This window comes from Microtus pennsylvanicus, chromosome 18, assembly GCF_037038515.1.
Source record: "Microtus pennsylvanicus isolate mMicPen1 chromosome 18, mMicPen1.hap1, whole genome shotgun sequence".
Lineage (NCBI taxonomy): Eukaryota > Metazoa > Chordata > Mammalia > Rodentia > Cricetidae > Microtus > Microtus pennsylvanicus.
The window spans coordinates 34,931,707-34,959,674 of record NC_134596.1 but is presented as its reverse complement, the minus strand read 5'-3'; the positions used below and the strand labels follow the sequence as shown (position 1 = coordinate 34,959,674).

The window sequence follows — 27,968 nt, the reverse complement described above, 5'->3', positions numbered from 1 at the left end:
ACCTACTGTGCTCCACTTGGCAAGGCACATTCTTAGAAATGGAAACTTTGAAGGGTAGACTATAGGTTTTACCATGACCGCCTGTGTGCAGGCAGAAGCTCTACAGCAGTTAGGTGACATAGTAATGGTCCTGTTATCAACTTGAGAATGGGAGGAGCCCCAGAGGGGTTCATGGGAAGATAGCTGGGATGGGGCTGGAAGGAGGAAAAGGAGGGGAAAGTTAGTGTAACTATCTCAACTTGAATTAAAAATATGTTTTTTAAAAAGTAATTACATTGTATCCTGATTTAGATAGATCTATAATGTACAATGCATAACCCGAAAGTGAAAGCACTGTTGTGTGTGTGTGTATGTGTGTATGTGTGTATGTGTGTGTATGTGTGTGTGTATGTGTGTGTGTATGTGTGTATGTATGTGTGTGTATGTGTGTGTGTATGTGTGTGTATGTGTGTGTGTATGTGTGTGTGAGAGAGAGAGAGAGAGAGAGGAGAGAGAGAGAGAGATCAACGATTATTTAAAATGTATATGTCTTCATGTGGAAGTGAACATGTCCATTGTATGAGGCTATTAGCAGAATAAATTAAACATATTTGCTAATTCCAAAATCAAAATATAATGTCAAAGTCAACAGCAAATTATTCTTCTAAGTAAATAGGTGTCTTTCCAGTGCTTGAAACAAAGTACTGGCAAGGTAGGGCAGCCTGCAAGGCAAAGGAATTGAAGGGTTTACCGGTAAAATAAAGATACCCAGTTACATTTTAATTTAAGCAATGATAAATAATGAACACCCTTTAAATGTGCCCTGTGTAGCTTAACTAAACAGTTTTTGATTGTTTCTCTGACTTTAAAATTTACCTGAGCACCCTACTTTTATTAGCTAAGTATTCAGCAACCTAGAAATAATTATAAACAGGTTTTGATCATCGTAAGAGGAGCTGATCCCCGAAGAATGAATTCCTATCTTCCAAAGTGACAGGATAGATATATACACCTGATGAACTATTGTCCAATTGCCTATCAATGTGTGTGATAGTCATTTGCTATCACTATGCGCTGTTCACACAACATCCCACCTATAGCAGTGCTTCTCAATCTTCCTAATGCTGTGACCCTGAAATACAGTTCCTCATGTTGTGGTGACCCCTCACCCTAAAATTATTTTTATTTCTACTTCATAACTGTAATTTCGTTACTGTTAAGAACTGTAATGAAAATATCTGTGTTTTCTGGTGGTCTTAGGTGACCCCTGTGAAAGGGTCTTTCAGCCCCCACAGGGGTTGCGACCCACAGGTTGAGAACCACTGGTAGAGATGAAACCAATATTCAGGTTCATGGGCAAGGAAACCAACTGAAGTATCAACGTAGTTTGATGTTTCATTCTTTTGGGCTCCTTTGGGAGACCCACCACCCAGCTCCCAAATAAATCACACACGGAAGCTTATTGTTATTTATGAATGACTGGTCTTACATTTAGCTTGTTTCTTGCTATCTTTTCTTAAGTTATCCCGACTCCCTTTCGCCTCTGGGATTTTTCCTTTTCCTACTTCTGTACCTCTTTTATTCTTATTCCGTGACTGGCTGGGTGGCTGACCCATGGCATCCTCCTCTCCTTGTTCTCTTGATGCTCCTTTTCTCGCTTCTAGATTTCTCCTTCTATTTATACCCTGTCTGCCAGCCTTGTCTATCCTTGCTCCTGTCTTGCTATTGGCCATTCAGTTCATTATTAGGAACATTAGGCGTTTTAGGCAGGCAAAGAATCACAGCTTCACAGAGTTGAACAAATGCAGCGTAAACAAAAGCAGCACACCTGAAAATAATATTCCCCAACACACAGGGATGAGCCGTTTTCTCAGGACCCCAAAGACTGTAAGTACATTTAGGTAATTAGACTTGGGGATCATTTGTTTGTTTGTTTTCTATTTACATGGGAGGTAATTGCTAATGATTCTGAGAAACGGTGAAGGACAAAGAAGAATCTGATCTTTTATGGTAATTTGTGCCTGTAATCCCAGCCCTGAGACAAGGGCAGGAAGACTGTGTGTCAGAAAACAGCCTGGGCTGCATACTGAATTCAAAGTCAGCTTACGCTACATAGCAAGAAACTGTCACAAACAAAACAAAACAAAACAAAACAAAACAAAGATGGGATTCCTGCAGGAAAACTCAAAAAGAGCAATCCAGCTCCTTAGGTCTCTGGACTGCAGCTCCTTGTTGGTTCCCAGGCATGTCTATCCTCTCATCTGACATGGTTAACTGCTTTTGCAATGAGGTTTTCTTCCAAAATGTTGCTGCTTGAGCAGAAGAAACACTTAGCCCTTCTTACTACACCATACCTAGTGTTTCTCATTCTCTGCTGCCATGCTTAGAGTAAGTCCCTGATGAGTATGTGGAACAGAGGAATAAATGAGTAAGTGAACAGTCGGGTGATTGGACTATTTAAATTGTACTAAATTGTACCCAGTTGGAAGAATAGTAACCTCTGTGGCTTCCCAAGCATGGCTGCTAGAATTGTAAACCTGCATCATCTTATAACCTCATCTCCTACGCAAGCATTTAACAAGCTTCTAAATGAAGCTAGTTCTCAGGCTCGTCTTGGAATTTTTCTTGCCGTTACTGCTTTATGAAAGACCCATCACCCCACTTCAGTTCACACTGGATCCTGTACTCCACTACTACCAGCTTAATAACTTACACATTCTTATGTCCGATTCTTTCAGAATTAGTGAGGAAATAGATCGGGCACTACCCACTGGCCCCTCTTGCCCCATGAACAACTTCATGTTGTATTTGGCATAAAACAATAGATTTTCTAAATCATTAAAATCATGACTATCAACATGTATAAACCATCTTGTGGGTATATCTTAGGCTTCATGCCTTTGTGTCCTGGTCAAATATATTTTTTATTCTTTTTGTTCTAATAACAAAAGATAGCTTTCTATATATAAAAACCATTTTTGCACATTTTTAAATGTTTTTTTTAAGAAAGCCGCCTATAGGTAGAATGTCTAAGACAAAAGACAGGATCCCAGCTAAAGCTTCTGAAATGTACTGCCACATTGCTTTCTTGGGAAGTTATAAGTGGTTTCACACCCCCATAGCACCAGAAATATGAGCGTCTGCCTTGCCGTACCACAACTCAGTGATGATCTGTTAGCTCAGAGACACTCTGTTTCTATAGGACACAGAGAGGGGCACTTGATTTAACTTACATTAGCTTTATGCCCACTGAGGTCAAACATTTATATGTGTGTGCCTATTTGCCAGTTCTGTCTTTTCTTTTGTGATTAGATGCTAGTGACCTTTGTGCCGTTTTTCTCGTTATTTATAAGAACATCTTTAAAAGACTGATGGTTTTATATGAACAGATGTCTTCCCCAGCTTAGTGTTTAATTACATAAGGATTTTTTGAATCTTAACTCTGTGGCTCTAAGTTTCTATGTAGTTAATTATCTCGTGTTTTATTGGACTTCTTTTTACAAGGATGCTAGGTAATCACTGAATTACTACTTGCAGATTTATGTCTTACCTTTAAAATTCGATTAAAAAGAAAAAAGTAGAGAAAAATCTTCAAGAAAGTTTTTTTATAAAAGGCAGGCAAATCTCTGTGAGTTTGAGGCCAGCTAGTTCCAGGACAGCTAGGACTGTTACATAGAGAAACCCTGTCTCAGGGGAGTGTGAAAAAAAACTACTATAGGACATTAACCTTTCTTCCACTAACCCAAATCTGGGTCTCGGGATCCCTGGTCTAACCATAGCTCTGCTACTGTGTGTTTCAGATAATATTTACTTGAATATATTATAGAATGCCCAGACTGCGAACCCATAGACAATTGGACATGTGAGGCAGAGGTCCACTCTGCTTCTCTATCGTTAGAAGATGCCTAACAGTGACTGTGTGTCTGCATTTCCTTATGCTGCCAGCTAATTTTTTTTCTTTACCTTAATTAACAACTGTCCAATTCTCATAGAAGTATCCAATTAAGTAGTCCTGGGTTTTGTTTTTCTTTTTCTTTTGATCCCTACCACACATATCATGAACTACAGATGGGGCCCGGTTCTGGTCAAATAGTAGATGTCACACTGGCTATGCAGGGGTTGAGTTGAGTTGGAGTCAAGTGGGGGAAGGGTGGGACCATGACAGACAGGGTAGGTTTTCTAAATAGGATATGGATGCAGTATCCCTCTCCAGTGTACCGTAATTGTGCGTGTGTTTGTGATTAAAAATGCAAAAGAAGCAGAGTTCATAGCCAGTGCTAATGGAGCTCAGAGGTCACCAAGGGCCAGGACTGTGTTAATTACATGCTACAAGACCCCGCAATTAGAAACCCAGAGATGAGCTAATAAATGCTGATGGCTCAGCGGATGAGACCAAGAAGTCATTTTCTTGTGGCCTTTGGTAAGTGCAGAGCAGGAGAAATGATTTGTGTATTAATTCACTAATACCGTCAGCTATCCCTTCCACGAGTGCCGGAGGTAACCACAGAATAAAGAGAGGAAGTGAATGCCTTCGGCGGATTTCCATATTCATTACTTTCCGACCCTGGGTGCTTGTAACAAGATAAACAGGTCGGTCCTTTGTGACGAACTGACTCACATCACAGAAAATTATATCCTCGCTGCATTGCTTTACTAGAGTGATGGTGACATCTCTTCCAGCCACTCAGATGCCAGTGACAGTGATTGGCATTTCTTGTCTGTCTGAAGAGATGTCACAGGGAACATAACGACAAAGAATGACTAACATGCTGGCTGTAGGTATTGGACCTTCTGGGGCTTAGGGCTAAGACGTCTTCCAAGAGACTGATGTACTTGGGGATTGACTCTCTCAAGGACCACAGGCAGATGTGGTGGCCAGAGACTAACACTAGGGGCTCAATCTTCAGAGGGTTCACAAACCCTGCATGTCACATACTTAAAGCTTCTCTTTCATTTCTTCAACCGCAACATTGGGATTCCATCCTGCTTTGTAACCTAAAAATTAATAATTATATGAAAATTTTTAGACCTAGAAACAATCTAGAATACTTAAAATAGGTTAGGGCTTTCTTGAAAGAGCCAGAAAAATGTGTTTTTTCTTACTAAAGAATAGCAAATGCTGTCTGTTGATTCAGTGAACATTTATACAGTTCCTAGCATGAGCATTCTGAACATAGCTGTGTAGCACTTACTATGTATTGTACTGAGACCTACATTTTACATACTAAATGGCAGAATCTAGGACTTTAATGAAATCTAGTCCTATTGGTTGAAAAGACGACCTACAGTCTCACCATCGTTTTGATTTTGCTGTTAGCTTGCAAGAGAACTTAGTCAAGGGTGTTATGTCTTAGTTTTTGTTTCTTCTCATTGATTCACGTCCACAGGCATCAAGTGTTTTTACAACCAAGAAAATAATCTGAGTCAGAGAGACCTAGTCTTCAGCATGTGACCATATAAAAGTAACACACAAACAAGGAAGAAAGGAATGGCAGATTAAACTGCAGAGCTACATGAATCTGTGACACCAGTAATTTATCTCTTCTTTTCCAAGGCTTTGGGTGATACATGACTAAGCTTAGATAAGTAATTAATTCATAATGAAGGAACACTGCGGGTGACTATAAGCAAGAAAAAAGGGTACCTCCTTCTAAAGCCCAATGTATTTGAGCTTTCCCCAAACACTGAATCATTTAATTCTTAAATAATGTAATAATGTTATACAGGCATTAAAAGTATTATAAAAACACAAGTGAAAGTTTAAAGAGTCCAACTTATGGCAAAGACAAGGTCTATTTTCGTAGACTTGAATGTAATATGGTACTCAGAAAAATGTAGCATTTATCTTTAGCTGTATACAATATAGCTATAATGTTTTTAAGGACATATATTAGTCAGTTTGAGTTTATTTTTTTCTCTAAATATGGTACAGCTTAACTAGAAAAAAGTGGTGACATGATCTTCTTGGTCTGTAGAGTCAACATCAGATTGAAAATTGAGTCAGCTCTCCTCGTCAAATGAAATCCAGGGGTTACATCACCATGGGAATGTTTTATATTCATTAACTTCTTTTTTCTGAGGTCCTGTCCTGGCAGTTTAGAACAGACTCCAGCAATGTTAACACAGAGATTCAGTGAGTTCTTCAAACAGTTACAAGCACCAAACTATGTAGTAAGAAAATAGTGTTCCTTATATTTCCCTATGTAGGAAGAGTGTTCAGTGGGTGCAATGAAACTGATTGTGTCTGCCCTTATGGTGGGCTAAGATAGCAATTTCTTTGTATTAAAGCTACAGCCTTAAGTTTTATAAAAGTACGTCTGAATTTTAGCTCCTGTTTATATAACAAAAGGTGACAGTACCTTAAACTAGATAATGTGTTTTTATCCCACATGAAAGGAGCCCAGAGGCACTGTACTATCCCAGATGTCATCCGTGACACCAGCTCTCCACGATCCTTTATGCTCAACTGCCTGTATAATTTACCTTTATCCTCTAGGTTGTTTCATGGTCCAGGATAGTTTTTGAAGTACCAGTCATCATATTGCTTAGAGTTTCAAGTTAGCAGAGAGGGGAATTCAGTAGGAAATAATTACAAAGATTTTAGCAAAATCAGCTTGTTCAGAAAACACCCTGCCCGGGTCATACTGAACTAAACAAATTTATGGAGCCGGATCTACTCACAACTGAGGCTAAGAAATAAAGTCAATATACGTCTAAATAAATCTATAAATAATGTATGATGTATTAAGTATAAGCAGAGAGATTGATTTGTACTAGGACCTAATGATAAAATGTCTTGAAGTTGGATATTTCCTTTAAAATACGGTGAACTGCTACTGGCCGTAGGATTGGTGCTCCTGTGTGCTAACTCTGCATCTTTCTCTTGCTCTTGTGTTACCAGGCCTCCGGAACCCGTTTACAGCACTGTGAACAAACTGTGTGATAAGCCTGCTTCTCCCAGGCACTATTCCCCTGTTGAGTGTGACAAAAGCTTCCTTCTCTCAGCTCCCTACCCCCACTACCATCTAGGCCTGCTCCCTGACTCTGACATGACCAGGTACTGCATGCGCTTCCTCGCTTTGCCTCCAGTTGCATGTGCTTCCACAAGGCTCGGTGGGTGGAATTCGCCTCCGCTCACCTGTTTTTGTGCTCAGCACCTTCCTTGTGGAGCGATGTTCGGCTTCCATGGTATGATGGGAGAAATTGAGAACATGGCTTTTATTATTTTTCTTGCTGCTGTGCTCACAAAGCACTTCCAGACATGATCATGTAGAGCTCCATGTGTTCAATAAGGAAATAATTACCTTGTGCCAGCACTGTTTCCTTCATTAGAGGGATAAAAGAGAACATTTAATGAGTACTTTAAATAATACTCAATAAATGTTCATTATGCCTCAGACACAATGACGGAAATATGTACATATTATTATTGTCATTTAATGTCAATTAGAATATTAAACTAAAGTCAGCATATAATTGGCTTCTAGAGGAATTAACCAGTTCTCTGGAGCTATAGAATTAATTGGTTTCTATCTAACCACAGTAACCATAAACAGTATTTGCACTTTGCTACTGCTAGGTTTTTATATATGTTGTCTTATTTCATTCATCCCTGCATAAAGATACAAAAGTCAAGAAAAATTATGGGATGTCTCGCTGCACGATTTTTGGCCAGTAAATATACCATTCAAATTTGATCTTAGAATATTCCTAGGTTTTCCATAACAACTTGCCAGCAAATTCTTCTATGTCTAAAGACTGCACACAATTCTGCCTTAATCTCCTAAAGCATGTGTGTGAGCATGAAAAGACTGTTATCAAATAGTAGCCAGTCACAGGCCAATCAGGGTAGGAAAAATAAAATCTAGTGCTCCATGAGACACTTGCAAATTCAGTCTAGATGAAGAGCCCAGGTGGAAGATTCCTATGCAATATAGGTGCCTATTTAATTATGTTTTCAGAATCAGTGTCCTCATAATGGTGTTAGGGCTGAGAAAAATACATACAGATTTTAGAATGATTCAAAGTGAAAATAAATATATTGAAAGGACCTTCATTTAAAACACTTTTTTTATGTTTTAAGGTAATTCAGTTAAAATTCATTTACTGATCTCTCAGAAAACTAAATAGCAAACTTTAAATTCTAGCTAGCATTTCTAGAAATAAACGAGAAAAATTTGACTATCCCATCAGCTCAAAAATTTCACTGATTGCAATAATCTAAGCTTAACAACATTGCGTAGTGATTTATAAATATTAATTAAATCCTACCATTTTACTGATTCCTAAGAAGCTACTCGTTGGTGCGATGACCTATACAAGTTAGAAACTCAAGGACTAAGGTTTCATAGCCATGGAAGAAAGGAAGATATTTACACACTGCCATAATGACTTCTCTGTGGTCAGCTCTGTACAATCAATGAACTCTTCTTTAGCCAGGCATTTGGCTAAAGTAGTTCTTATGAATTATTTCCTTCAATCCTCAGAATCAGATTATGAGACAGATGTGATCATCATTTTGCTTTTCTAAATAAAGGCATTTCTTCATTTTGCAGATCAAGGCATTGTGGTTTGTTAGGCATATCCTTCTCAAATCACATGCCCTAAGTGATGTCGACATGCACCAAACCACACCTACCTTTCCCATGACTTTGGGGATTTTACTTCCCATTCATTCTAATTCTGTCTTGTTTACCCCTTCCTTCAATTTAGCACTGTCTTCTCTTTTATCTGTCTAGAAAAAAGATTATTCTCAGACGTGTATATGCACCCGTTCTGGGGGCATTTTTCAGCAGCACGCTGATGCCAAAAGTATTCAAACCCATTTAGCAACTCCTTCCCAATCACCCACTCAATGAGTGACAGCGGCATTGGCACAATGACTGAAGTCAAATACTTGAGAGTGATACTTAGCAGTATTAGTCTTCCCATCTCCATCAGTGAGTCCATCTTCAGGTCCGATGGACTCTTCCCTCAAAATAACCCCTCAGGTCTATTCACTTCCCTTTCCTTCTATCGCTACCACTTCCATCAATGCCCATCATCACCTCCCTATAATAGCTTCCTAACTGTTCTCACCGCATCCACTGTCAGCCTCGCACCTACTGTGAATGCAGCTAATGTGATCTGTCAAAGTAAAACAGATCAAATCTCTTTCTCCTTTTGCATTACAAGGAAATGCAAAGCCAGACTCTGCATGATCTAGCATCTGCCTGCCTTCTGAGCTCCTCATATTCTGCTGACCATGGTACCCACACCAGCATACATTCTATGCACCAACTGTGTTACATCTCCACCAGCATACATTCTATGCACCAACTGTGTTACATCTCCACCATGTGCTTTTCACTTGAATGGAAACGCTTTTCTACACTTTACCTAATAACTTCTGGTCATCTTAGATCCAAGTTTAAATTGCATTTGGTTAGAGAAACTCTCTGAAAGAAAAATCAGGTCCCTATTATCTATTATATCCTCCCTTTCTCTCTCTCTCTCTCTCTCTCTCTCTCTCTCTCTCTCTCTCTCTCTCTCTCTCTCTCTCTCACACACACACACACACACACACACACACACACACACCTTTATATATCTCCCTGAAAATTTAATTGTACACTTTTATTTCATTTTGGTAAATGAAAAATAAGTAAACAAGGAAAATATGATCTTCAGACAAGCAAACTGATACTTTCCCGACCAAGTTTCATTCATACTTTTTTTATTCAGTTCATAGCAAATGCATGGCACTAGCCCTTGATAATCGAATTTACAGATAGAGCACACCACAGTGATGGGATCTCACTGTACATTACACTCCTACCTAAGTTACTTTAGTGCTCAGCATCCACATCGCAGATCCATTAGACAGCTGTGAACTCTTCAGGAAGACAGAGTGACGTGTTTCAGAGGTTTTTTTACTTCTCCAATGTAACCACCGCCCAAGCTGATGTTTCTTGAACTGTAGCTAGTATTTCATGAAAATGCTTCAAAGATTCTGATTCCATTTTCTGAACTATATCTTACTTTTCTACTGAATCCTCAAATAAGGCATGGTCTCTTTTATAAAGAAGTCAAATATAAAATCCCATTTCTAGGCTAGTTACAATGTCCCAGTCTATGACCTTCTTCAGTCTATGTTTTAAAATTACTCATAATAACAGTAAAACATGTTGAAATCCTTACTTAAAAATAATATTGAAAGAATGCACCTGTCTATTTATCCACCCAAGACATATCAAGCTCCAACCAAATGCAAAATACGATACTATAACAAATGTTTTTGAGGTGCTTGCTGAAAAGACCAATCAAAAGTATTGGGGGGAAAATGTGTGAGCTTTAACCTACAGTGACTGGCAGGGCATCTGAGAATTTCCCAGAGTCTGTTTGGGAAGTCCATCAGTACGGGTACAGCAGTCACTGCCTCAAACTGCAGATTCATAATTGAGGCAGCTCAGGGAAATTTAACCTGTGAAATTCTCCTTGTATGTATCGATCCTAGATTGACATCTAGAAAGACAGTGATAAATTGACAAAATTAAGGAGAACTCCTTTTTCTATGTTGTCTGAGTTTCAGTGGGAAATTTAAGTTTTCAGTTCTATTGAACTTCTAGCAAAGGCTCAGAGATAAACTGAGTACATATCTTACTAGTAAATGATTATCTATAAAAAAGAGGTGTTATGTTTTCCTTAGGAAATCCTTTTAAATTGCTTGGCATATTAGCTAAAGACACTGATTATTTTTAGAGTGACTTTTCAGGTGATGCGTGAGAAAGAAATGAGAAGAGCCTGGAGTTAAACTAAAATTTGAAGTTCTATTAAAAAATGACATTGCTACGAGACTTCCACTTATCTAGCACATCACGTTTTCCTTAAAGAGAAAATAGTTTTTGATGTCATAATTGGTTTTTCTACTTTGAAAGAACCAGATATTTCTTTTTTGATGTTCCTGAGGCAATGTGAATAGTATTCTTGGCTGTCTTTTCAACGTCTATGTTGTGTTTTCATGTGTTCTTTTATAAAAAAAATGGTCTTGGTTATTATATTTTGCAGTTTAAAGGAGAGACTGAGGCAAAACAGTTGATAGTCAATTAAAATGTGCTGGTAGATTTTGGATAAGAAATGGACTCAAAGTATTATAAAATGGATTCAAAGTATTATATAAAGTACTTCAGTTATTGCAGCATGTCGGTTAGATGCTACATGTTGTGTTCAAAAGCAGATGAGATATATTCTCCTCCCTTAAACTCAATGGCATGCAAGTGATGACTTAGGCACTGTGTAATATGTATCTTCTCTGAGTCCTGGTCCTCTAATGGACCTAATCTCTGTAGCTCGTTGCTTTGTTTTGTTTTGTGTTTGGAATCAATTAAATTTAAAAGTTTATTTGTACAAAGGACAACTGAGGAGTCAGGTCACACTCAAGCCTTGAAGAGGTTTAGCACTGTGCCTAGCAGGGCAAACTTTAGAAACCTCAGCTACTGAAGACAATTAAAGGCAAACAGATTGTGTTTCTGGTCTTCCTGAAATTATCAAGAAGACACTGAGACTGTCATTCATATTAGAGAAACAAATGTATTGGGAATAAAAGAAATGAGCCCATTGGTGTAGAAAAGCAAGGTGACTTATGGGAATATCAGGAGGCCTGTGCAGCTTCAGGTGAGGGGTCAAGTTGTAGTTACGGGTACCTGCAGAGCATAGAGGGACTTTTGCTATAAACAGTGGTGGGGCTTGTCCAATGTTAAAACTGCTATATGAACTGTGATTTTAAAGAGATTCTTATCCTACAGTGTTAGAAGCTTTTGAAGACAGGGAGATGAGTATGTGTCGTCGATACCTTTGAGTACACTTGACATCCTGATAACCAGGGTCGCTCTGCAGAGATAGATACAAATAGATTCAGACTCTTACATGTTCAATGCTGCGTAATAGTTGATACATGAGGAGAAATATCTGGCTCGGCATATTTACTACATTGCTTTTTATAGAGAATGGGTATTCTTCTTCATAATAAACACACTTAAAATTCCCCAAAGAACAATGAAATGTTATGTTTATACATGAAAATATCTTAATGAAACCTAGTATTTTCTACAATTAATTACAATATTTAGAAGGAGATTTGGGGTTCTTTAAAGTAATGAAAGAAGAGAGAAACAAAGAACATTTAGGACCATCATTTAGAGGGGGCCGTGTGATGTCATAGAGAGGTCAACAAGTTACCTATACCATTTGAGTTCAAGTCCTTCCTTTGGCCATACTAATAACATACATTTTAGTGCTCTCTCTCTGTCTGTCTCTCTCTGTCTGTCTCTCTCTTTGTCTCTCTTCTTCAATTTTCTCATGAAGAAGTTTGGAAATAATCATGTCTTTGCTGGTCCCTTTATGGATGGCCATGGGAATCTGGAGAACTTGAGTAAATGAATTTTTCCATCCAGGAGTTGACCTCATTCATCTGAATCCCCCACACACACCCCACTTATTCACTGTTTAAAGCTCTGAACTCACACATATTCCTTTCTCTTGCTACAAGTCAGGTGAAAAGTGTTTATCAGTGCGGGTTCCGAAAAACCAGTGGTCTCTCTGGACCCTCCTCAGAGCATGCTCGGTTTTCCTCAGGCTCTCATGGGATTTTAACTTTGCTCCTACCCACTCTATAAGCACCCACTTCTCATTAATTCTCTACATCTCACATCCACTCTGCCACCAACCTGTGGACCACGGGAGAAACTTTGAGCATTGCTCACACCTGTCGATCTGGGAGATAGCACCAATAGAAAAGAAAGATAAACCAATCATTGACTTTCTTCCTTACTTAAAATGTATATAGAATCTAAAGAACTATTAATCTTTTTTATTTTAATTAAAACCAGAGAGGAAAGCCTTGGGACATGGCTCTGAAGACATAACACTTCCTGAATCTAGATGGCAGCTTCAATTTGAAGGGGGTCTCCTACCGTTTTGGAGGAGATTCTCCCCAAGTCCAGTCTGAATTAAGGAAAGTCAGGAGAGATCCATTGACTCCTGCATTATAACTGAGCCTGCTCTGCCCAGACTTCATCCCCAGCCTCTTCCTTCCACAGAGCAATGCATCCAAATGCTCCTAATGAAACATGCCTTGGTTTCCAGTTGATGTGTGCTCTAAATGACCCATTAGCACTGTCTGTCCCATTTTTTTTAATACTTGGGCAAGGGATTTCTTTAAATAAGAATTCAAGAATAGATTTTTTAATCACCATGAAAATTGTGTAGTATGCAACCAAACACACCTGTCATATATGCCCTCTGGCGCTCATCAACGCTGGCAGGTGGAGTGGGAATGGAGTCTTGGCCAGGGACAAATAATTGATTATAAAAAAGCTTGAGCCAGCCCAGGTTAGTCTTGTTCCAAAACTCCTCTCGTTTAAACAATATATTAAATTGAATAATCAAACTTAATTGATCTGCTGCTAAAAACAAAACAAACAGCGTATGTATCCATCTGAGACGGAAAGAAATTTCCCCCTGATTTTAGGATCTCTTTTTGTTGTTGTTTTAGAAATAATGAGTGTATTTACTTAGGCAGTTATCATATTATTTGGCGGTGGTAAGAGATCAAAACATAAGCACAATTTCAAAAGCCTTCCATGGAGAAAAATTCTATGCAAATTACTATAGCTACAAATTACGGACTCAGAAAGAATGGAAATAGTAACACCCACGCTGTAGGTATTAATTAAAGCCACTAACGTGTATTGGGTGCTTTTATGAGTTAGAACTGTTGCAATATTTTTCTGTGTTCTAACTCATTTTATCTTTATAAGATAGGTGTGGTTATACAAAGTGTACTGAAAACATTGTGCTTCCTTGTTTGACAAATACATGGAACTATGAAACAAAATCACTGAAAATGAAATAGTCAAGATTTAACACTGAAAGGACCAGGGCAAGTGACCCAGGACTCCATAGCGAGGTTCTATCTCAAAATAGGAAGACTTACCCTTATAATATGCATCCCATTAAAGTAAGATTTATTTTATTTATTGTATTCTTTTTAAAATGGTACCTGGCATATAGTAATGATGGTGATTCCAATAATGGCAATAATAGCAGTTATTATATGCATCTTCTAATTACCTACCAGCTAGCCACTTATAAAAATAAACTCATTAAACACAATGGTACCCTAGGAAGGTATGTGTTATTACAATGTTCGTTTTTCCAGTGGAAAAAAACTGAGGTCCCAAGAACCTAAGGGAACTTCTGCATGAGTAGGAAGTGAACCTGAATGGGAGAGTTCTATAATCTCTACTTTGCTTGCATGTTGCAATCACATCATACTTTGAATATTGAATTCTGCTGGAGGAAATGTGTACAACGTCTGACTGTTGTGACTTAGTTGGAGATTCTGTTGCTGTGATGAAACACCATGACGAAAAAGCAAGTTTTTTTGGAGGAAAGGGTTTATTTTGCTCACAGTTAACATATAGCAGTTTTATCATCAAATGTAGCGAGAGCAGGAACTCACTCAGGTTAGGAGCCTGGCGGCAGGAACTGATGCAGAGACCATAGAGGGGTGCTTCTTACTGGCGTGCTCCCCATGGCTTGGCTCAGCCTGCTTTCTTATAGCACCCAGAACCTACAATGAATGGATCCTTCCTACGTCCATCACTAATAAAAAAAATACCCTACATCCTAATCTTATGGAGGCTTTTCCTCAATTGAGGTTTCCTCCTCTCTGGTGAATCTAGTTTGTGTCAAGTTGACATAGTATTGGCCGGGGCAGATGGATGGATGGATGGATGGATGGATGGATGGATGGATGGATGGATAAGAAAAAAATCAAACAACAATTAATATCTAGACTGGAGCAGGGTCTTTGACTGAGTGTTGTGAGGATTGGAATTCTGACTCCATAGCTATCTCTCTAAGTCACCTGAGTGGGTGAGTCGCGGTTGTCTTCCAGTCATTAGCTTCCACATTAGCAAAGGAACAACAAGATCACATTCATCTGGCTGGGTCACCAGGAGGACTGAGAGCATCCCTGATGAGCATGAATAATGCTGCATGAATATTTTCAATGACATTTTAAGATCTCCCCATGATAAAGAGACCTCAGGATAAGAGAAAAATGATGTTTTTTTCTTGAAAGACTATTACAAAAGGCTCTTTCCATTCGTGGCCTAATTATGAATGCAGTAAATTATGAAGGCGGGCAGATGGTTGGCTTGGCAGCGTAGGAAGACTGCTGAGCAAAACTTCCTGTGTTCGTGGAGATACTTGTATGTTTTTGAATATAGAATATTTTTATCCTTATTATGAGATCAAATTTACTTTGTTCTTACAGCCTTTTCAAGCCTTTCCTTTGGTTGGCAGACCTTATGTAGATTAAAGAATCAACTTTCTAATTGACTATTTCCTCCCCTAACAGGGTCTCACAGTCTAACAGTGACTGGCCTCAAACTTTAGATCCCCCTGTCTCAGCCTCCTGAGTGATATTGCTCTTAGTGTGGCCCAGCATCCCCAGCAATAAGCTTTCCTTTAAAAGGGTCTATGCTAAGGTTGCCAGTACCTTCCTTCATGTTAAAAAAAAAAAGTGCCCTCACTTCTAAAAGAAGGGCACCTGTAGCAGAGCCTGGAGCCTGGTAAATAGCTTTCCGATTGAATCTGAGCTCCAACTCCTCTTCCACATCAGGTGGTCTTGTGAACACCCCACTTGACAGAGCAGATAGCCCAGCTTTGGGGTAAGAAATGGAATCTTAGTGACGTTGAGTATTTACATTTCTCTCAAGTTCTTTTAGCATCCTGCCTCCTTTCTTGGGCCTCGGGCACAAGTGTGACAATACCTTTCGGTCCAATGTACAGGTTAATAGATAAAGAAGCTAATATGAGTTCAGGGATGGAGACTGGACCAAGCCATTGACTCCAAACTCCAGAACTTCCAGAGGAGGAAACTGTGTCAGACTTTTAATACGTGTCAAGTATTCATTATTAAGTTGGAGCATGGGCAGATATGCAACCCCAATATGAATGAGTCTTGTTCTTGGTAGGTTTAGCTACTGGGTCTACATGGTGTCCTCCGTACAAAGTGTCAACAGCCATCTATGTTAAAAGAAAAATCTAGAAATGTATTTTGCATTAATTCAAGTGTATATATGCATGTACATACATGTATACACATGCTCGTGTGTGTGCGCACACATGCATGCACATGTGTGTATCCATGTGTGTGTGTGTCTTCACATGTATGTGTGCAGGTGCATATATGTGTGTGTTCATGTGAGGGTTCCTATGTGGAAGTGTTCATGTCCATGTATTTCTGTGTGTGTTCCTCTACTTTTCTCCCTACTTATTTTTGATCCAGCATAGTTTCTCTTGATGCTATATTTTATATTCATTGAGTCTCAGGCATTTAGAGAGTTTCCTGTGGAAGCTGAAGGTCAGACCATAGCCCATTTTTCTTTCTATCTGCCCCCTGTGAGCTCAGGGTAGCAGTTACTCAAGAAGAAACTATTTTCCCAGCAGTGAAATCTCTTAGTGGCAGGTGCAGGTTACCCTGAACATGAGAAATGGAATACAAGGGGCAGGGAGTGGAAATAAGAACAACACAAGCCTCTGGCCAGATCCCATTACAATTACTGGGCTTCTGTGCTTTCTTCTTCCTTCCTTAAAGCACCCATTGGTAATTCTCACCCCCAGTCTCAGCTATTCCCACAATGCAACCAACCATTTTCTTCAGTATTTCCCCTGCTCATAACCTTACTTAGCCTTATGGCCTTTGTCCGTGTCCAGCTCCTTATTAGTGCTCCCTCAGATATACATATCTTCCTTTGCCACCTTTGTCTGGACAGGAGCCCCTGCCTAGGCTAGACTTCTAGTTTCGGTGCCATATCAGGAAGCTACAAAGTGAGATGCTTTCCATCCTTTAAAACGGTTCATTTAGCAGAGATGCTTGCTACCCTGGACAGCTACTTCACAGTCAGTCAGGAGTCCAGACAACCCCCTGCAGATCCCCATATGTCCCTGGACAGGTGGTGTGTGAGAGTGCTGGTTCATGTGAAGGTCTTCCTCAAGGGAGATGGGAAGGTCTTTCTTATCTCCTTCCATCTTCTCGAGCAGTGGTGTTCCTGTCCCAGCTGTATTCCCTGCCCTGATTTCAGTAATGGAGCACTTCCCTCTAGGGTCCTTGTGACCCATAAATCAGGCTCTCATTTAGACTGTCTCTCCAGCAGGGAGGTAGACAAGACAGATATGGGCTATTCTGGTTGGGCATTATTAACATTCCGTTTCGAGAACATTTTCTTTCTCAGGATGTGATCTACTTACAAAATCCCAGAGTTTAAAGGTTCCCATAAGAGAAATGGGACAATGACTGAGGTCATGGTATACATGAAGAAGTCCTTGCCCAGTGAGGCATCAAGCAGATTCTGATCATGGATGCTATCCCCTGAAGCTCTAGCCAGAAACCTCCTATGCGTCACGGTCCCCAATTCTAGCTGTGTTTTCTGCTCTCCTCCCTAGAGCTGATTCATTTTAAAGACCCTCTGATTCATCCCTTCTCCGTGTCAGAATGAGACCTCATCACAGAGTGTTACAGAATACTCTTTTCTGTCCCTCTGTCAGCAAGTGACAACCATGTGTCCTCTCCACTCAACTTCTCTCCAACTCCGCATCTCACTTATTGGACAATCTTTAGACGGTTTCTTCTTACCGAGTCCCAATAAGGTTACCAAGGGGATTGCAATGGTTTACAGTTCTTCCGCATGAAATCCCATCCCATAATGACCAGAGGAATAATAAATGTCAAGAAGAGTTCAGATGACAGGATTTCTTTCTTTTCGTGCTATATGGTACTCCATTATATATAAATACCATATTTTTTACCCATTTATACTAGTATTTGTAAAATGACTAATGAAATAGAACGGTCTAAACAAATTAATAGCCTTCTTTTTAATAATAGCTCTACGTCAGGCTGTCTCCTTGTAAGTTACTTGTGGGTAAGAATCAGGCCACGTGTTGTCCATGTGATGTGTGAGCAGAGCAGAAGGCAAGTGATTTGTATCTACCGCATAATGACTGACAGTTTCAAGTTCAAAGGCAGAGTTTATGTTTGGTGGTAGCTCTTCAACACTCAGGCAGAAGACGGAAGACTCAGGAGATCGAAGAGAATGTTGCAGACCGTCTTTGTGGAAGGTGGCAGATAAAGTTGATCTGGAGCTCCTGCCTTCCAAATCAGGCCACAGAAACCAGACATCATCAGCATATCTGCTGCGCATTGCAGAAAGTGACATCTATTTATCTATTTTTTGTTAATGTTAGGTTCATTTGTACTCCATGATGAGCAGCCACACCTAGTGAGGTCAGACCATATATGGATGTTTCTGCCATACTTAAAGGTTTTGGAGCATTGTGCACTCCTCAGCTTTCGAAGGAACACTGAAGGTACATAGAAAGAATCTTCTTGGCTACTCTGATTGACCCTGTAAAGAGTAATAAAACAAAAATCAATTCAACAAACTTAGAAGATTGAAAAGGAACAGATTAAGATGTGCAAATGGACTTTACTCTCAGCGCCGGTCATTCTCAACGTTTGTTCAGCGTGCTAAGCAAATGTCAGTATTTGACAGGGTGAAGGAATCCTATTCCTGCTAATATTCCTGCCACCCACTATAAATGAAAATGAAAGCGAAGCATGTTACAAGTAGACCTAAAGCTCGTGTCACATCTTCAGTCACTAAGTTATGTTTCAGTCATACATAATGTGCCCAGAAAGGGTAGTCAAACAAAAGATCTTGTCTGTGCTCTTAAAACATTGAGAAAAGTAAGTCCAACAATATCAGAAGAGTATTCCAGACATTAGTGCTGTGAAGTTCATCAACAATCTGTTGAGTCCATTTAAGTGTTAAAGAATTCATGTAGCAACAATGAAATGAAGATTATTCCCTATGATCTTAAATACTCAGATAAAATAAGACAAACTCATGTAACTGGAGGGCATGCCTATTCTGGCAGATTTCTGGAATAATCAGTTATTCAGAAGAGCTGGAGCTCTTCAGATGTTTTATATTTTTAAAAAACTCGGTTACATAGTTTTCATTTAATAAGTACTTACATTCTATTAAGTGGTCTGCAAACATAATTACTAATCCTGTCATGAAATCTACATAATAGGCATTTTGTATTCCCATCTTACTATTAAAGATAATAGTTGGCAGAGTGGAGTTATAAACTGAGTTCTCTGGGGCTGGGGGATGGCTCATTGGATAAGAGCACTTGTTCTGAAAACATAAGGACATAATTTTTAACCCCCAATACCCACATAAACAGCCAGACACTACTTCCATGCTTGTAACCTCAGCATTGAAGAACAGAGACAGATAACTCCCTAAGATCGCCAGCTAGCCAGCCTAACCAAAATGATGAGCTTTGAGCTGTGAGTAGATACCCTGCACTACACACATGCGCGCACACACACACACACACACACACACACACACACTGTGACACTCTTCTTTCCAGCTTGATGAGTTGTTCATAGAATCTCCCCTTCTGGATCCATTCATTCTTTAGAACACCGGAACTCTTATCAGTTCTCTGCAATAAATTTTCAAAAGTTGTCAAGATTCTGTTTCTAAATTCAGTGGGAACATTTGTGAGCCTTCTATTTTATCTTGGTGCAAGCTTATCTCTGGTGCTTGCTTCTCACAAAACCCCTTCTTTTATATATATCCGCATACTACTTGCCAGGTACACAGTTCTATTTGCATCTAAGAGTTTTCTATTCTTTCTGCCCTCTGACTTCTGACATCCTCAATATCAGAATGTGTGCCTGACCCTAGGTTTCAGGCCTGCTCGGCACATCCCATCTAGCTATCAATGATCACCTCTTTCATTGGCTTCAATCCATACATCTAAATACCCAACAGACATCTCCACTCAAATGCTCCATAGCCTATCACAAGGGACATTCATGTCTTTGATTTTTCAGATTATTGTTTTGATTAAATCCACTGTCTTAATAATCCCCAACAATGTGGTGTCACAGTTAGAATGTAACTAAGTTCAAATGTTCAAATCCTGAACCTAACAACCTTCATATAAGGACAGCCTGAAATCTTGGCTTGAAATCCTCTCTTTCCAAAAATCCCTTGGATATAGGCTTTATAATCCTTCAACACTAGAAGTCCAAGTAGAGCAGAAATTTGATAATTACTCTATGTATATATTCATTAATATGTTGCTTTACTGTTGACTTTGCTGTTTTTCCTCTGAAATTAAAAAAATTGGCTATGGCCGGGCGGTGGTGGCGCACGCCTTTAATACCAGCACTCGGGAGGCAGAGGCAGGCAGATCTCTGTGAGTTCGAGACCAGCCTGGTCTACAAGAGCTAGTTCCAGGACAGGCTCCAAAACCACAAAGAAACCCTGTCTCAAAAAAAAAAAACAAAAAAAAATTGGCTATGTTTCCCTTTACATTAATTTTTAAAGTTAGAATACAAAGTAACGAGTTTCATTATGATAGATACATATGTGTGTGCATATATTTATATACATATATACAATATCATATAGCTATGTATGCATTGTTCATACTCCTCCTACTCCTCCTCCTCTTTCTGGTGCCCTTCTTCCTCCTAGATAATCACCACTCTGATATCATGGCACATGTATCCCATTGCCCTTCTGTTTAACCTTGTCCCCTTCCCATATCACCTTGGATTCGAGAGGGTATGAAAAACCTTTCCTTTCTCTCCACTTGACAAAGTACACGTCACATAGATAAGTGGGAGTCTTGTTTCTCTTTCTTCTCTCCATTGTATAGCTAAGGAACAGAATTGCCTTAATGTGCAATCAGCCCCTCCGTAAGAGACAGGGAAAAGCAAAACATAATTTTGATTTTCGCCTTTGTGCTTTTGTGGTTGTCAATGCTGTTTTACTAAATTCTTCTCTTTTGTGCTGCTCTAAACCGCTCTTTCTCTAACAGTTGGGTAGATCAGCAAGTTCTCTGTATACTTTTAAAATAAGGAAACACATTTGATAATTGCATAATCCAAAGAAACTTTTGCTTTTCTCTTGGAAGCAGGCATCAAGACTGTCACACTGTTACCTCAGGTTTTTCTCTCTAAATTGAGGCCTCGGTATTTGATTTATTGTATAGCCTTAGGAAAGAATATATTTGAGGGGCTCAGGGGGTATCTTTGATACTGCTGGGGAGTAAAGTAATTTAATAACTCCATATTGTAGGGTTAACCAGTTAGGAAGTGGTGTTGAGAATTTTACAGACGACATAGGCCAGCGAAAATGCACAGAATGAATAACTCTGTTGCAAAACCGGCATGCTGATGTGCCTGCAATAACACTGTGTATGCAGAGGAAATGGTCTAATATAAAGGCAAAATCCCACACATGAGAAAGAAATGAAATAAAAACTTTTGTTCACAAAACACTCGTTCTAAGACAAGGTGCACAGGAGGAGAAAATTATAGGTTGAGACTTTGAGTTCTGCTAATGTGAAGTTATAGCCCAGAGGAAAGAGTAACTCAAGGAAAAGCAATACAGGATGAAAAGAGAATTTGTACATACTAAGCCTGCACCTTGGTTCTGCCTTTTATTAGCTGATTTCTCCATTCAGGCAGGTCTACTTTTGTCTTTGTTTTCTTGCTCCCTGTCAAGGCCCTCTGGCTTCCCCATCACTCCAGAATGTGCTGCTCTCTCTGCGTGTCCCTCACTTCCCAAATCCTAATATTGCTCCCAAGCCCGCCTCAAGGCTACACTGCTTCTATGACTCTTTCCTGAATATTCCCTCCTTTGTGACCCCTGTGTCCTCTAAAGCTGCGTTATGTTTTGTCCACTGAAAGACGTTATTATTATTTAATGAAAGACTGTTTTGTTTTACTTTCAAACCATGAGTTTTTCTAGTCTTGTCTCACTAAGCTATTAAAATCCTCTTGAATAGAGTTGCTTAGTATAAATTTGTTAGTGTCCCTTATACCTTTCAAGTAGTGCCAAGCACAGAGCAGGTACTCAAAAGCCCAGGGTGTTTTGCTCAATAACCACTGCTATAGGGGTAGCTGTTAGGACAATCAGAGGCAACTAAATTGTTTTGTCAAAGCAGGTGCATGAAAAAAAAACTTTTCTTAGGTTTAAATAATTACTCTCTTTGCCTGTATTATCTTTTGTACTACTAGTTTGTACTTTTTAATTTAAACATCCAGGAAAATTAGTTCCCACAGGTGATTCTAGGCCCTGATCACTTGATGTTCATTGTCTTGTAGGTCCTTGACCCCAGTGGAAGTAGAAATTTTCAAATTAATGCAAACATCTGTTAGCCAAGTATTTTCTTGGTTTCATTGCTGTTGCTTTGAGGCCATTGTGTGTCGTTCTGATGACTCCAAGACTCTGCTGTAGAACTAGAACCCTCTTCCGGTGCCATGGCACAGTGTGTATGCAGTTTAGCCATGCACATTAATTTCCCAAGTTGCTCCTTCCGCTACGTAGTGACAATTTTTCTGTTCAACTCTACAACACGGTGTGTAATCCACTCTGTCGATTTGCTCTGCTGAGTTTACTATTGAACTGTTCATTTAACTTAATGACTAACGAAAGACTCAGATTCAATCCTTTGTCCCGTTTTAGAGCCTAGCACCCTTTGTCACACCTCCCACACCCGCAGGTATCAACCTTAATTAGATGCACCAATGGATCCCTTTTCAGGGCAAAAACAAACCATAAAGAGAGTGAAGCTTCCTGTCTGGAACACAGGGAGCCTTCCCAGGCTTTCTTGGTATGGACATGATTCACAGGAAGCTGGACTAGAAAATAAAACTCTGATGTAACTAACCTTGTGTGATATTATCTTTTTCCTTACCCAGGAATCCTTGACAAAACATAACAACTAATGACAGTGTAGAAAACCAGATAGTCCAACGTGATTCTCTCTTTTTCCAGATGTTTTATACCTCTGTTTCTTTTCATCATAAAATCAGTTTTTTAGTTTTTATGTTTTATTGTTTTATTGAGCTATATATTTTCTTCCACTCCCCTTCCTTGCTCTCTCCTCCCATCCTACCCTCTCCCATGAGCCCCACACTCCCAATTTACTCAGGAGATCTTGTCTTTTTCTACTTCCCATGTAGGTTAGACCCATGTGTGTCTCTCTTAGGGTCCTCTTTGTTGTCTAGGTTCTCTAGGATTGTGAATTGTAGACTATTTTTTCTTTGCTTCATTTCTAAAAGCCACTTATGAGTGAGTACATATTATATTTATCTTTCTGGTTCTCAGTTACCTCACTCAATATGATGTGTTCTAGATCTATCCATTTGCCTGCAAATTTCAAGATGTCATTTTACTTTTTCTGTGTAGTACTCCGTTGTATAAATGTACCACAACTTCTTTATCCACTCTTCAGTCAAGGGGCATTTAGGTTGTTTCCAAGTTCTGGCTATGACAAAGAAAAAATGCTGCTGTGAACACAGTCCTTGTGGTATGATTGAGCATCCTTTGGGTATATACCCAAAAATGGTATTGCTGGGTCTTGAGGCAGGTTGTTTCCTAATTTTTTGAGAAATTGCCATACTGATTTCCAAAGCAGCTATACCAGTTTGCATTCCCACCAGCAATGCTGGAGTGTTCCCTTTACCCCACAACCTCTCCAGCATAAGTTGTCATCAGTGTTTTTTATCTTGGCCATTTTTACAGGTGTAAGATGGAATCTCAGAGTTGTTTTTATTTGCATTTCTCTGATGGCTAAGGATGTTGAGCATTTCCTTAAGTGTCTTTCAGCCATTTTTAGATTCCTCTGTTGAGAATTCTCTGTTTAGATCTGTACTCCATTTTTTATTGGATTAGTTGTTCTTTTGATGACCAATTTCTTGGGTTCTTTGTATGTTTTGGAGGTCAGCCCTCTGTCCTATGTGGGGTTGGTGAAGATCTTTTCCCATTCTTTGGGCTGTCATTTTGTCTTGGTGACCATGTTCTTTGCTTTACAGAAGCTTTTCAGTTTCAGGAGGTCCCATTTGTTAATTGTTTCTCTCGGTGTCTGTGCTACTGGGGTTATATTTAGGAAGTGATCTCCTGTACCAATGCATTGAAATGTACTTCTATGAGGATTCAGTGCGGTTGGTTTTGGGTTTTAATTGAGGTCTTTGATCCATTTGTACTTGAGTTTTATGCATGGTAATAGATATGGATCTATTTTCATTCTACATTGTAATATCCAGTTATGCCAGCACCATTTGTCAAATATTCTTTCCTTTTTCTATTTTATATTTTTGCTACTTTGTCACAAATCAAGTGTTTGTAGGTGTGTGGGTTGATATTTGGTTCTTTGATTCAGTTTCATTGGTCCTCCTTTCTGTTTTCATGCCAATATCAAGCTGATTTCAGTACGGTAGCTCTGTAATAGAGTTTGAAGTCAGGCATTGTGATGCTTCCAGAAGTTTCTTTATTGTATAGTATTGTTTTGGCTATCCTAGTTTTGTTTTTGTTTGGGGGGGTTGTTTTGTTTTTTTGTTTTTGCTTTTCCTTATGAAATTGAGTATTGTTCTTTCAATGTCTGTGAAGAATTTTGCTAGGATTTTGATGGGCATTGCATTGAATCTGTAGATTACTTTTGGTAAGACTGCTATGTTTACTATGTCAATTCTACTACTCAAGAGCATGGAAGATCTTGCCATTTTCTGGTGTCTATAATTTCTTTCTTCAAAGATTTGAAGTTCTTGTCATACCATCTTCCACTTGTTTTGATTAGAGTTACTCCAAGATATTTTATGTTATTTGTGGCTATTGTGAAGGGTGATATTTCTCTGATTTCTTTCTCGGCCCATATATCAATCACAGTTAAGTATGCAGAGGACCTAGTGAAGACGTGTTGGCCCCATGATTTCCACTTCAGTCTCTGGGAGCCCTGCTTAGTTGATTCTGTAAGCTGTGTTCTTCTGGTGTCTTTGACACCTTTAGATGTCAGTATTTTTAGTGTGTCATTGAATGGTCAACTTTTTAAACAACTTTTTGGTTGTTCTTTGAAAATTTCATACATACATGAGGTACATTCTGATTATTATAAACCTCACTCTTCATGTTCTTAGTATTCCCACTACCCATTTTCTTCCCAAAGTTAGGAATTTGCTGTTGGTATTGTGTTGTGTTTTGAGATGCACTGAGCCAAGCCAGGATCATCTGACCATGAGCTTGGGACTACACAAATGACTTGGTGGACTCCTCAGTGTGTGTGTGTGTGTGTACAGCTGAAGATAATGACTGCCCCTCTCCCAACATCCATGAGTAGCTTTGGGATGGGTAGGACTCTATATAGTTCCCTCCCTGGTAATCAATTTTCTGTGAAACTAGCATTCTATAATATTTTAAGAATTTCCGGGGGTTGGAGAGATGGCTCAGAGGTTAAGAGCATTGCCTGCTCTTCCAAAGGTCCTGAGTTCAATTCCCAGCAACCACATGGTGGCTCACAACCATCTGTAACAAGATCTTGTGCCCTCTTCTGGCCTGCAGGCATACACACATACAGAATATTGTATACATAATAAATAAATATTTTTTTTAAAAAAAAAGAATTTCCGTTAAACATTTCCTCTGTTCTCTGACTCCAAAATTTTGCATGTGGCCTATCTTTATTAAATATTCTCATCTAACAAAGCAATGTGTAAGCTGAAAAACAATATAATTTGTTTAAATTGCTTCTTTAAAGAAGAAATTTACAGATCAGAATTTTTTGACACACCCCATCTGTCACCCAGCTGTGTGTAATTTTTGTTTTAGAAAAAATGACTTGTGGCAAAGATGAACCAGACCATTAAAATGTAAAAGGTAACAGTCCTTCAGAAGGTGATAATGAAAACTCAATGGGGCATTTATGGCATTTAATGAGCAGAAGGGGTTGACAGCTAGTTAGGATAAAATATTTCAGGTGATATAGCTCTCGGTAAATGGTCCACAAGAAAAACAGTGGAGGTTTTGCCTATCTGTCCTCTCCGTTCATCACCACTCGCTCTGAGCTGTGTTTTCTATAATTCTGCCAGTATTTTACAGACTCTGAAAATGCCTCCCAGAATTCCCTTTAGGGACAAAGCTCCAATGTCTTATTTGTTTTAATAATATAAACCCAGTATTTGATTAAACTAAAGCAAAATAGCTGCATGGCCAGGTGTTTGGAGAACAATAAAATCCACACCATGTAAACAAAATTATAAATTGTTTGAAGTCACTTGAATACACTCCATTAATCAATACATTGACTAATTCAAAACATGCCCAGCACCGGTCCTGCCAAAAGCTTTGGAGGACAAAACTGACCTCACACCTTTGCCTATATGGCTGTGAAGATGAAGACACAACGCAGTAAGCAATGAGGTGATCCCTTGGTTAATTCTACAGTGAGCATAAAATGTAACAGATGTTACAAAGGAAAAGAGCAAAGAATAAGAATGAGGACTCAGGAGGGGCTTTGTAAAGGAGAGACTAAAAGGTTTAGTGTAAAATGAGGTCAGAAAAAATGGCTAGGCAGTAGGACCCTGCTTCTTCTAAAACATACCGGGTCTCCGTCTTCATCTGTCATTAATTGTTGGCACAGGTTGGATCATTGTGAGGATTCGATGGCACACAGCATCCTTTCCCATTAAACGTCAGCCGTTATCGTCATATTGGATATTGTCCTTACTACCATTGATCCTAAATGCATGTGATGCCACTGAAAGCAGGTCAAATAGGTTTAAGCAGGAAAATGCATGTCTATGGGGTTCACCTTACCTGCAAGTTAAACCAGTTCTCTTCCCACGCAATCATCAACAGTGGCAGAAGAATTGAGACTCCTAGATCAGGAGACTTTATTGCTCACAGTAGTCTATAAAGCCAGAATATCAAAATTTTGAGCAGTTTCCTGAGCCCTGCTTCCATACAGCACCATAAAGAAGACTCAGGGTGCTTAGGAAGGATTTGAGTTCAGTGCAACAAAGACCACCCAGTGTAGGGAACGTGAACCTTTATAATGAGCAGTACACTCCGAGATACTGTCTCATCTTTCATGATTATCCGCTACACTAATGTCCTTGAAGCTATTGTCCAAAACAAATACAGCTAGTGCTTCTTCTAGCAAGAGGACAAGAGATGCAGGAGACCAAATCAGAATCATTTCCCATGGACCACATGACCCAGTCTGATTTTCCCAAGATTACTCCAGAAGCTATCCAGCTCATCAGAAATCACACAGTTTCACATCTTTGGCTGCCATTGTTACAAAGTTAAGATATTTTGCAAGCTGCCATGTTGTGTATGATAACACTAGATTTTAAAAGATTGAACAATGTATCAACAATATGAGTCACAATAATTTATCTAGCAGTTCTAAAATAAGAGATTCAGTTTGCTTCCAATGTTTGGAAATGATCAAGGAACGTTACAATGAAAATTCATTGGAAGTATAAAAAGCTATATACTATATTGAAACAACAGATATTGAGATCCAGATGAGGAAGCTAGTGGTGATGTTGCTTGCTTCCCTAGATTCATTAGAGGTAATGCTAAAAATACAATGTGCTCAGTCTGGTTGCAAAAACAAAATTCTCAGAATATACATATGATGGGTATGACTTTTGCCAGAAACCTTCTTGCTTGTTTTGCTTGTTCTGTTTCTTTTGTTTTGATTTTGTTTGGTCTTTTGAGATTGAGCATCAGTGAAAAGCATTCCTAAATCAGCAAGAATAGCCCTCAATGAAGTGCCCATCCAAAGAAGAGGTAGAAGCAGAAAAAAAAAATAAGCCGAAAAATTATTTGTGAGTCTCTGCCTCCAACGACTCTCCATATAAAATGAGCCCAGTCAGTTTTTTTCCTACTCATTTCAAAATCAATTTTTATATTAGTGTTCATATTTTAATGATTGGAAGGTAATTTTATTTTTTTAATTAGAAAGTTTACTACATAGCATTATCGAGGGTGCTAGAAGTTCAAACGCAAAGCTCTTGTTTACTGCTGAGGAAACTCATTAAAGTACAAATGAATTGCCCG

The 27,968-nt window shown here is 39.1% G+C and overlaps 1 protein-coding gene across 31 annotated transcripts in view; it reads left to right on the top strand.

Annotated features, from left to right (window-relative positions):
- Dlg2 (discs large MAGUK scaffold protein 2) overlaps positions 1-27,968 on the top strand; it is a 1,657,078-nt gene that overhangs the window by 1,272,718 nt on the left and 356,392 nt on the right. For 21 of the 31 annotated variants that reach the window (XM_075952981.1, XM_075952978.1, XM_075952980.1 and 18 more), the window contains one exon: positions 6,881-7,036. The exons of the other annotated variants lie outside the window; for them this stretch is intronic. In XM_075952981.1, coding sequence (XP_075809096.1) covers positions 6,881-7,036 — 156 coding nt within the window. The remainder of the gene's footprint in view (positions 1-6,880; positions 7,037-27,968) is intronic. 31 annotated transcript variants of the gene reach the window in all.